The 11,981-nt window shown below is 35.1% G+C and overlaps 2 protein-coding genes across 5 annotated transcripts; both read left to right on the top strand.

Moving 5' to 3' along the window:
* Window positions 1–23: 23 nt before the first annotated feature.
* Window positions 24–2,137, top strand: LOC112571595 (thioredoxin-like protein 4B). Its single transcript, XM_025250705.1, has 3 exons — window positions 24–214; window positions 1,106–1,257; window positions 1,890–2,137. The coding sequence occupies exons 1-3, from the start codon at window positions 83–85 to the stop codon at window positions 2,053–2,055; spliced, it is 450 nt and encodes a 149-aa protein (XP_025106490.1). The 5' UTR covers window positions 24–82; the 3' UTR covers window positions 2,056–2,137.
* Window positions 2,138–3,237: 1,100 nt separating this feature from the next.
* LOC112571594 (splicing factor 45-like) lies at window positions 3,238–11,964 on the top strand. Of its 4 annotated transcripts, none has more exons than XM_025250702.1 (13): window positions 3,238–3,354; window positions 3,619–3,735; window positions 4,473–4,546; window positions 4,802–4,891; window positions 5,184–5,398; window positions 6,549–6,646; window positions 7,261–7,317; window positions 7,704–7,734; window positions 7,923–8,104; window positions 8,851–8,918; window positions 9,380–9,478; window positions 10,223–10,295; window positions 10,666–11,964. In XM_025250702.1, the coding sequence occupies exons 2-13, from the start codon at window positions 3,672–3,674 to the stop codon at window positions 10,770–10,772; spliced, it is 1,158 nt and encodes a 385-aa protein (XP_025106487.1). In that variant the 5' UTR covers window positions 3,238–3,354; window positions 3,619–3,671; the 3' UTR covers window positions 10,773–11,964. The 4 variants fall into 4 exon arrangements, with proteins under 4 accessions (XP_025106487.1, XP_025106488.1, XP_025106485.1 ...); XM_025250703.1 differs by having other exon boundaries at window positions 4,799–4,891; window positions 5,184–5,389; XM_025250700.1 differs by having other exon boundaries at window positions 4,799–4,891.
* Window positions 11,965–11,981: the final 17 nt, after the last annotated feature.

The raw sequence follows: 11,981 nt of genomic DNA, 5'->3' as shown, positions 1-11,981 counted from the left end.
TTTTGTTAGAATATAAGCGATCAAGGTGTATAACTCTAAGAAAAATCCATTGCAGACGGCTACATCCGCAATAAAACTGAAAATGAGCTTTCTTCTTCCAAAGCTTTCTTCTAAAATGGAAGTTGATACTGTGATCAAATCAACTGAAGATCTGGTTCTTGTCCTTCGCTTTGGTAGAGATAATGACTCTGCTTGTCTTCAGTTAGATGATATTGTAAGTGTAGAATTGAGTTCAATCATATCTCTTTGCCTAACCAGCTTCTGATCTCATGAGTACTGTTGATCTGATCTTTCTGTTCCCTGTCTGCCTCTCTTCTGGACTATTTTTCTATACCTGCGCCCTATTGTTTCCTTTTTCATAAACTAACGATCTGTAACGTCATGTCTGTGCCATGTTGACTCCGGTTTTATTTTTCCTTGTTTCTTTAGTATGCTGGATTCTCTCAAATCTCACTTTCTGCTACACGGATCATTTTCCTTGCTACATTTTCTCAACTTACTTTAGATTCTGGATCTACGTGAGTCAAAAACGTGGGCTGACTCTTTGATCTCTGCCTTGTGTCAGTCTTATCATGACCTCTGTTGTTTATTTGCAATCTTTTTATATAAAGCTTGATCCAAAGTACTTGAAAACCTCATTTCCTTCCAGTCTTTATGTTCATGATGATGGCGTGAGTGTTGGCTGTACTTTTAACCAGACTTATCATAAACTTGTGCTTGTGGTGTGTCTTTTAGTCAGTTCTCGGAGTTCTTTAGTTGCTGCTGTCCTTTCTCAAATTCATTCTATTTATTAGTAATTGAATGAAAACTGGAAGCTTTTGCAATTCTAGCAAACACAGATTATAATCTGTCAGTGCCTGGCAAATTAAAATATTGTCATAGAGAATATCAAAGATACTTTTCTTCAGAATAAAACGCTACATATAATGAATAAAAACTCTGAATAGTCACAGAACAGAGCATATAATATTTACTGGCACCAATGCTGTCATAGTTTTCTAAAATATTTTATTCTGAACTTGTGCATTTAAAAGAAGGTATTGAATAATTGTCTCCACAAAGTTTTCTTTTGGGCATGTTTTATTAATAAGTGTTCTTTCTCTAGTTGTCCAAGACATCTGCAGAGTTGGCAAAGATGGCTGCAATATACTGTGTGGATGTTGACAGTGTTCGAGAGTACACTGAGTATTTCGATATCACACTGATCCCTGCCACCATCTTCTTTTTTAATGGACAGCACATGAAAGTTGACTGGGGGTATGTAAAATTAAATATTCAAAATAGTTACATTTAATGATACAGTCTATATGAATGACATCTAAATGAAAGCTAGTGTCTATCATATTTATCCCCAAACTTAATGACAATGCCAGGAGTTCTGTTGCTACAGTTTCACACAGTTTCTGTCTGCATGGCCTGAGGGTCAGTTATGATTAGATTTGATATTGTCTTTTAATTTCTTGAAGACAGTTAATTGCATGTTTCCTTACATTGTTGATTTTACCCTTACTTTATGATAACAGCTTTAGATGGTTTAAGTCTGTATGTTGCTGAGACATGTAGATCCAGAATCTGAAATGTAGCAAAGTGGTTGGAGATGAGAAATCGTAAAATTTGTAGTGAAATACAGATTATTGCAAAGACATGGCTGTGGAGTCAAAAACAAAAAAGCTAACAGGCATTAAAAAATGATCATGAAGCACACATCAAAAGGGAAACACAAATGAACAGTTGATGTCACAATCGGAAAAAAAAACACTGGCAAAGATGAATGATAAGAAAAAAAAGGATGGAGATCAGTAATTCTTGCGCCGTTTAGGTCAGATGATGAAAGTATACTTGTATATGAAATTTATATGCATGCCAGTATTATGTGTGTGTTTTTTCAGAAGACCGGATCATACAAAGTTCATTGGAAGCTTCAAACGAAAACAGGACTTCATTGATGTGGTTGAAGTGATTTACAGAGGAGCCATGAAAGGGAAGCTGATGGTCACAAGTCCCTTAGATCCACGTGATGTGCCAAAATATGATCTTATCTACAAAGACATTTGATACAATCCTTGTTTTGAACAAATGTGTGCGCGTGTGTTTGAAAGAGAGAGAGAGAACATATTAAAATTGTAATGACATATGACTTGATCCTTTTTTTCCCCTTCATTTCTATGGAAATATTCTGGACAGGATTATAATCAGACCATCTAATAAGCTGACATCGTAAGCTCTTGCTTGTCTATTGGAATTGTTCCAAACTGCCTCAAGACAGACATTGTGCATTCACTCCGAAACACGATGCTAATGAGCTGAAGAAGTTATTACCTCATTTCTAATCTTCCTTTTTTTTTCTCTTTTGTCTTTTTTTTTTTTTCCTCTAAGCTTTAAGAGCATGTAATCTAGCTTTGACTGGCTTAGCGAATATCATACTCGTCACTATTGTCTGTCCCAACCCTACCATCACCATCACAGTAATAATAATAAAATGTGTGATTTATATAGCACATGATCACACGCAGGAACATGCTTAGCGCTTAAGGAGACATGAACAGCATATGAAGGATGGAAGGAGAAACAACCATGCAGACAATAAAAAAGAAGCATAAAAGACACAAAGAGTAATCAAGGAATGAAGAGTAAGGATGGAGAGTCTCATAAATCTGAAGAGGAAGACATGCATGGGGACTAGTCAACAGACTGTGACCACAACTATATATCCACAAGAAATAGATGAGTGAAAAGAAAACAAAAAAAGGTTGAAAAATGATACTAGCATTATGTTGTGTGGTGTAAGGAGTAATGCTGACAGACACAGCTCTCCGTCTGGCATATCTGTCCTGCCATGCCGTTGACAACAGTCCACCACTGTGCTACGTACTCTTCTTCACCTTCTAGACTCCATCCCACACACAGAATCTAACTCCACATTTTCCGCAGCACACTTTTGTTCAATGAGCCTTTGGGTATGTCGGTCCCTTTTCTTGGAAGAATTTTCCCTTGCTACTCTATCAGGATGTTTCTTCAAGTAACTGTTAACGTCAAATACTGCTAACAGTCATATCAGCCAAGCTCAGCAACTAAATTATACAGTACTTTAAAAAGGCCACCTGGCACTGCATATCCAGAGAACAAACCTCACAATCGTACATAAACAAGATTTTCTCTTTAATAACTTATTTGCCATAAATTCTATTCATCTTTAAGGCTTAGGTCGATCTGACTTTTTCGATTTTGGGGCAATTTGATCAATGTCCAGCATCCTTCGCAACGGCTTGTACTCGCAGCTAATGCTACCGGAAGCAGAAAGGAAATGCAAGTGTGCTTCCGGTCGACGATTTCGTTTTACGGCGAAGTAACTTGGTATGAATTAAGTGTCTGATTGCAAGTGATTGAAGAACATACATAAAGGAAAACATTGATGAATCAGAGGGTTACGCCTTAAGTTTGTGATACATTGTAATTGTGTTTTCTCATCCCTCTCTTAGTTTTGTCTGATATGTTGGTATAAATACTTATCTCGTACAATTTACTTTCGGCATAACTGATACATTTTCTAAATTATGAGCATAAGTGTTGACAAGGGAATTTGGGGGTTTAATTTGAGTTATCTGCAAATATTTTCAGCTTTGTTCTGATTACGAACGTCATCCTGTGAGCTAGAACAGAAACGTCAGAAGATGTCCCTCTACGATGGGTTAGACTTCGATAACAAAGAAAGTAGTGGGGGAACCAAAGCAGTCCGTAAGTGTTATCAATACCAGAACATATTTTAGTCCAGTAAAATGTATACTTTATAAAAATTACAGGATTATATGAATCAGTGTTGGGACTACAGTGTAGTCTAAAATATTTAGTAAAAGTTTACCTAAGAGACATTTTAGCTGTTTTCCGGTGGCTTAGAACTATTAAAGACGAAGGAATTCTAGTGTAAATCACACTGAATCAGGCTTGCCATTTTACATATAAAGTTACAGCATTGAAAAAGGATTGCTGCAGTCATTTTGAAAAGAGATCTGTACACAAACATCTAGTGATTAGTGTTTCGATGATGATGCCCTCACTAATTCTGCTTCTTTATTCTAGAATGCATTTCATGTTTCACTAAAAAGCTGCAATGCTTTAGCATGCTTATAAAATCCGTTTGCAATTGCATGTCTAAGATCAACTAATACTGATATATACCACTGATTTCTTAAAACTAAGTAGTTTAAGCCAAGTTTCTGCATCTGTATCACTGCTTAAGATTTTGCCTTCAACTCATTATTTACTTTCACAAAATTTATTATTTGCGGAGACTAGAACTTTTTTTTTCCTTCAGCTTCATATTACTCTTAAAATCTGAAGGTGATCTTTACTATTCTTACTACAGTGTATGCAAGTGAAGAATGGAATAATAAACTTATTCCTATGTAATAGTTGTCAGTTTATGATTTACTTTCATCGATAAAGTTGACTCATGTTCAATTGAATGATCACAGCTGGATGGTCACCTGGTTATAAGCTGTTACAGTCACAGCTGCAGGCCAAGAAAGCAGCTCTTTTACAGTCAAAGGTAATTTATAGAGCATTTGTTCAGCTTAGTATTGCTGGTTGTTTGCAGCATTCTAGTTGGCTTTTTTTTTTTCATTTTTAGTAAAAGAGAATAATACAACATTCACTGCAAGCATTGCTTCAAGTAAAAATTGAAGCTTCAGAACATAGATACCATTTTTGCAAATTATTATTTTAAAATGCATGAGGATCAAGATTTTGTTTTCAGAATATAGATATGCAAAGATGATAAGACTGTATGTGTGTTAACAAGCAGAAGCAGCGATCAAGTGTACTGGCACCAGTTGTAGACCTTAAACGACATTCTGATGATGGTCCAATCTCATTCAACCTTCACACTGGCCGAGTAAGACATCAGAAAAAGATGGAGTCATTCCCTCTATTTTTTTTAAAACTTTTTTTGGCTTTTTTCCCTTCGATCTTTGCTATTTGTCTTTGCTAAATGTTACTACACTTAATATCATTAGATATCTCATCTGATTTAAATGCAAGAGTACAGTTTAAAGAAGTGATGATCACATGAAGTTTTTTTCTGGAGTCAATTTCTGCATATTGAGATCAAGGACATAATGAATTGAAAACACATTTTTTTTGTGTTGCTGCGAGAATTTCATTTACATAGTTCACCTTCCTTACAGATTGAGAGACACCCTACTTCATCTGCCCCAGCAGCAAATGTGGCAGTTGGTGCGACTGCAGCTCCATTCATTGCATCTGATGCTATTCCCTCATTTACTGGGGTGACGGATGAATACAATCCACTCGCACCCAATGAATATGATGACCTTGTAAAAAAGAAAAAAGAGGAGAAAGAGAAAGACAGGAAGAGAGATCAAGAAGAGAGGTCAGAAAGGTCACTTCCTTTATTATTTATTATTATGTGATATTTTAAGCTTCGTAAATGAATCCCTCTATTTTCCTCCCATCATTATTTTTTATCTAATTTATTTCCATCATACATTCCTCAAACTGTCGGTGTTTTAGCACATACCTTATGTGGCTGCGGTAACCCGCAACACATTTGTTTACACAGTGGCAAAAGCCCGTGAATGAAATTTTGACCAGTATTTTTTAAAATTTATATTTATTAATCTACCAAAAAAAACCCCAACTATCTGTGATACTCTGTTTTAAAGAGCATTTTAAATACATTTATGTGGTGTAAATTTTAACAAATATGCGTTTTGTTTTCTTGTAGTAAAATCAACTGAAAGCTTGTAATTGTAAAGGAACCAGAATTCCCAAATCAGAAAGTCGGTCTAAAGTTTGGCATTAAGAAAAAAATTTATAAAATATATATATAAACACACAAAATTACAAAACAGGCATATATTTTATTCGAATATGCATTTGCATTTAGATATTACTTACTGTTTTCTTCTAATTTTCGGTTGTTTTAGTACAAATCCACGTCCAATTGAATAATCAGCAATGAATTTCAATATGGCGCTTAATCAACCAAAACTTCGCCTACTTTCAAACATAACAACATACCTGATTGATTGAATTTTTCAGCCTTTAAAGGGAAGTAATCGAAAGAGGAACAATTCCTAAATTTTCCCGTGTATTCTCCCTGATGTATTCGTTCATTTACGCACAGAATTAAAAGCTCAGACTCTACTGTGGTTACAATAATGTGCTGCCCAGCTCCAACCGGCACGTAAGCAGGCACTTCCTCGCCATCCGCTGGCTCCATATGGCGCATATGGAATGTGTTAATTAAGAAACTAAAACATTTCACCCTAAATTGTGACATCTAAGTGTATAGTTTAATATTGAACGAAAGCTTCAGCTTTGCTAAATCATGTTGGGAATGATTACTTGCATCATCTATTTGAAGATGAATAAAACAGAGTTAGTTACTTTTTTTTGGCCTGAACAGGAATCCTAGCAAGGATTAGTGGCTGTTTCCAATGGCTTGTAACAAGTTGTAACATGCAGATGCTCATAAATGTGTAATATGCATTTACATTTCACTGATGTGTTTTTTTCTTTCCCCCTAGGAGACGTAGTAGGGGAGACAATGAAAGAGAAATGGACAAAATGAGAAGAAAAAAAGAAGAGGAAGAAGAGGAGGAGATTGACAGAGGGAGTGTCAGAGGTCTGGTCTCGATTATTTTCTGTTTTAGTATTTCTTAAGGCAAACATACGAAAAAGAGTAAGAGACAGAAAAAGGGAAATTAATAGGATGCTACGATAGCATGAATTAATAATAGTACCAAACACAGTGATCAGAATAGTATGTTTATTTATGTGGGTATGAGCATCTTTGCTCTTGTGAAGGTTTGTGCTACAAAATGTGTGAAAATCACTGAAATAGTGACAGTTTGAAAAGATTTTTAAGAAGTTATCTCATAATGTAACTTCTACTCCGAGGAAAGAAACCAAAGTAAATGAGAAACCAAAGAAGATGGTACATGGAGGTTAAATTAATATATAGTCATCATATCTGTGGCCCTATGCTCCACTGGGGGTGATTAGAAACAAAAAGAAGAAGTCACCAGGGGTTATAGGGTGGGTAGTCAAGTAATCTTTAATTCTTGAAATGCAATAAAATTATGTAAAGCTGTCTTTCTCTCTCTTTCTCTCTTTTTTTTTTTTTTTTTTTTGACATGTTGAAATAAGGTTCAGACATGATAGATGGGAAGCAGACTAGTTCAAGTTTTCAGCAAGCTGATAGAGTAGATGATAATGACTTGTGCTTGCTTTGTGCAGGTGGTGGTGCTGCAATTGCACCTCCTCCATCTCTCATGGAAGATACAGAAATAAGAAGTATGTTTTCTTTATATGAACATTACTATTACACTTACAATTTTTGTAATCTTCTAGAAGGTAATGATAATAGAAAATGACTAAAATCTTTTTTTTTTTTTTTTTGAGAATTTGCCCCAGTAACTTTTTGTGTAATAGTCTTTTCTGATGTGATGCAAAAAAAGTTAAGCTGTGTCAGATAAATTTTAGTCATATGTTTGTGGACTAGTGGCAATATTTGACTGGGTTGTTATAGAAGCAGAAGCAGCATATGTATTGGGTTTTATAACTAAGATTAGTGAAATACATTGCTGAGAAGAAAAATTGAAAGGCATTAATTAATAGAAAATTTTTTAAGTATTAACATTTATGAAATATTTTTAATATTTTCTGTTTTATCCCTGCAGCTGTGGAGAAACCTGAAGGAATGAATATGTTGTAAGTTTCTTTTGAGGGAAGGGTGTATGTGTTTATGTGAATGTGCATGTGCATGTGTTCAAGAAAACAGATATACTTTTTTGAGAGGAAGACAATATAGAAAAGCTTGGTATGTTGCAAACATTGTCAGTGAGGAAATATCAAAAGCCATGAAACAAATACTTACTTGGTTTTGATTATGTTTTCAGGAATTCTGTGGCAACAAAGATTATGGCAAAATATGGGTACCGTGAAGGTCAAGGTCTGGGAAAGAGTGAGCAGGGCATGAGCACTGCCCTGTATGTTGAAAAGACCAGTAAACGTGGTGGAAAGATTATTCATGAGAAGGACATCCCAAAAGGCGCTACTGTCCCTTTTGTACTTCCCGAAGGTACAAACAAGAATCACAAACATTAAAAGTTCATGTTTGATACTTTTTTTCTTCGTGATTTCTATATTTGCTTTAAAATATACCAAAATGACGGGGTTTTTTGTTCCCTACTCTGTGCATATTAGTTATTTTAATGTTGACTGGACAGACAATAACTCATATCAATTCTGAAATTCCATTTTGGTTTAAGCCCACAATCTTTGCTGCTGACCAATAGTTTGACTAGCTCACGAACTTCTGCATTCAAAAGCAGAATAAGGGATCTACATTTATATCCCTTGAAATTGATTTCATGAATGGCATCAGAATTATTGAACACTTAATCGTTAACAGTGTGTTAGAGATCATTTCATAATGAGATGTAGTTATGGAGAATTCAAACATAAAGAAGTCCTTGCATGCTTCGTCACATTTGCATGGTCAGTGATTTGTGCATGTTTTCCTACTCAAAGGTCTAAAGTGTTTTTACACTGTTGCTTAACCATAAACATGCTTGTGAAAAAGTATCAGTTTTGTTAAATCCAGTGAAGCAGTTATTTTTACTTATATAATCATTGTGACAAAATGAAAGGATGTTAGTACTGATATATAATTTTTGTACTCACGTAAGGTAAAAACTAAGGTCTTTTATCCAAATTTTGTGTCATAATTGAAGAAAAGGTTATAGAGACTTGCATTATTTTACATATACTTGAAGTTTAGCAAATTTGTGTATATATGTGTGTATTGTTGTATGTATATTTCAGAAATGCTAAAAGAACCAATATCAAACACAAACTTGATGAAGAATCCATCAAAAGTTGTCCTTTTGACGGTAAGATTTCCTCTCTGGTCGTGGAAATAGTAATATGGCTACAGTTGAATATGTATATCAGATTAATCCGTGAAAGGTGGTTATAGATGTCAGGAGAGAATTGAGGATGTTGAGTTAAAAAAAGTGGGAAAGTGTTCTAATAAGTGTTTTAATAATCACAAAACGTGCAGCACAAAGCAAGGTAGGAACCCAGATTTTGCTAGGTTGAGAGGGTAAAGGTTTTGATGGCCATCCTTGGTATTGAAGGTTGTGAACGGTTCTCTTAATGTGTGCATTGTTCTACTGCTGGAGTAAGATGATAGCTGCATATTTGAGGATCTTCATATAAAGTGCAGTATCAGGAGAATACAATAAAACTGATGTCGGGAAACACTTTAAGTGAATAGAGAAGAAACGAGCATTTTTTACATGCAGTTTGTTTTAAATTATGAAACTAAATCTTGGCATCCTTTTCTTTGCAGAATATGGTTGGACCAGGAGAGGTGGATGAAGAGCTGGAACCAGAGACAGCAGAGGAGTGTTCTAAGTATGGCAAGGTGACTAAGGTGATCATTTTTGAGGTAAGTTTGGAGTGATGTCCTGTGCCTTATTGGCTACAGGGTGACAGATCTCCAATTCTTTTTGTATTTTTTGTAGATCTGCATTACAACAACTATGTTCTCTGCAGTCTCACACCTCTGTTGCCATTGGAACATATGTTCCCACTCATATTCTTTGGAGACCTACAGATCTCTGGAGACAAGAAGATACTATGACTGCTCCATATTTTTTTCCAGGGTTCCTTGCACTACCCCAAATCAGATTTCTTCTCAAGTTAACCTTTTCATGCTCACAGTCTACCAGTCCTTTCCTATGTGAAAACCTTGGCATGTTTCATGAGAAGATTTTTCCATCTTTTGTGCCTGTTAATGTGTCTCTATCTGATTGCTTACTGGTATGTTTTCGTCTATGTGTTGTATACATTTTGTATGTTTGGATATGTTTTAGTGTTTTGTATTCTGAAAATATTTGTAAACTGCCTTGAGTCTACTGTACACTGGAGAAATGCGCTACGTAATCTGCATTATTATTAAGCTTGCATCGTATCAGTAGTTCTAATGATAAAAGGTGTCAAATTCAAACAGATTTTTTTTATTCACCATGCTTCATGCTTCTTACTTTCAGTGAATACTAATGAAAATTTTGTCAGGCGAATACCAGACTAAATTGGGGAATGATGATGGTGTTAATAAATTTTTCATGTAATCATTATATATCTTGTCTGGTTTCCAAGTTTTAAGATGTTATTACTGTGAATATCTCAGATGCCTGAAGCTGATGATGATGAAGCAGTCCGGATTTTTGTGGAGTTTGAAAGAATGGAGTCAGCCATTAAAGGTGAGAAGAGGACTTTATTATTCTTTGATTTAAATTTTATCTGGTTGAAGCAGCAGATTTGAAATTTTTATTGCTCTCTTTCTGTTAAAGTACCCTGATCTCTTATGAATTTCACAATTTTTGTAGGGTCGGTTTGACACATGTTATGACAATGTTCAAGTCATGTTTATCGTAATGCATGTACCCATCATGTAATCATGTTAATGTTATAAATAAAATAAATAATAGGCACTGTTGGAAACACTTTAGTAAAACACTTTTTGTAAAAACATATATATGCATATACTTTCATGTTCCTAAATTGAAATAAAATCATAAATTTCTTTGCATATTTTTGGGTCTTCATTTTATAACTGGTCATTAATTTCAGCTATTGTGGACTTAAATGGACGTTACTTTGGAGGTCGTGTTGTACGTGGCAGCTTTTACAACTTGGACAAGTTTCGGAGACTGGATCTTGCTGGACCTGCAGAATAAGAAATCTTGTGTATGTGTGTGAGTGTTTGTGTGTGTGGTGCAAGTATGTGAAATGAATTCAGATTAGTGTGTCAGGCTTCATCTTTTGGAGAAGAGAATTTGAAGCCAAATGCACTTTGCTGCAATGGTGGACATAACAGCTGCAGTCCTATGGAATGTGTTACCAGATTTATATTTAGAAATCTGAAGAATATGGAGATGTGGATTTTAAAAATGTTTCTGAAAGTAGAAATTTATTTTGGTTGTCATTGTTTTTCTTCAAAGAATTCTACAGTGTAACTTAAGCATTGTTTTTTTGGAGTGGGTGGGTTTGAACAAAAATACTTAGGGAAGAAAGTGAAGTTCATTTCCAATGTTTCGAGTGTATATATACATGTCGAGAATGGAAACTGCAGCATCTATAACTGGAAAGACACAAAAATAGTGGTGTTATATTTAACATTACAAATTAGCCATGGTTATCATTGTTGATTGGATACTAAGCAAGAGCATTCCTGGTTCTCAATAATACCACGACAATGCTAGTAACTGTAATACCAGCTGGGAACAAAAGTGAGCTGTATAATTTATATGCAGATTTATATTCTTTAGAGGCTGGCATTATGATTGAGTGGATGATCTTCATTTTGTCATCTTGGCCTGATGGGATGATTTCTAGCACAGATGATTACAGTGCATGATGAAGACTGTGCTAATCTTGTGCTTTTAGAACTCCTGCTATTTTGATCTAATAAGTATTAACGCAAACAAACCTCTGGGGATGTGGTATTTAAGCAAGAACTAGTTGATTCACTTTGTAGTGCTGGTGGATTCTTTGTTGGACTGAGATGTGAGACTCTAGGGGACAATGATGCAGCTAGCATTAGGTGTGTGCCAGTATGTTTCATGAAAAACAACACTAAGTGCAGAGGATTTCATTGGCAACTCATTGTTACTCATTTGCTCAGACCAGGTATCCATGTTGTGAGTCCTCATACAGTTCCATCGCATGGATTTTTTCTTAGGTGTGACAAGTGCTGGTTGCTGACTATGTTTCAAAAAAAGAAATACTGAATCAAACATGAATGTATGCTGATACAAGTGTAAGATAAAATTAAAACGCTGTAAATTGTTGAATGTTCAATATTAACATGTTTTGTGCATAAGTTTTGCATTAAATGTGTCAGTTCTGAATAAAATATAGTAGAAAAAATTTGTTGTTGTTGTCTG

The sequence above is a fragment of the Pomacea canaliculata genome, linkage group LG9 (assembly GCF_003073045.1).
Source record: "Pomacea canaliculata isolate SZHN2017 linkage group LG9, ASM307304v1, whole genome shotgun sequence".
In the NCBI taxonomy this organism is placed as follows: domain Eukaryota; kingdom Metazoa; phylum Mollusca; class Gastropoda; order Architaenioglossa; family Ampullariidae; genus Pomacea; species Pomacea canaliculata.
Note: the sequence above shows the minus strand (reverse complement) of the source record. Positions and strands in the feature narration are given on the sequence as shown.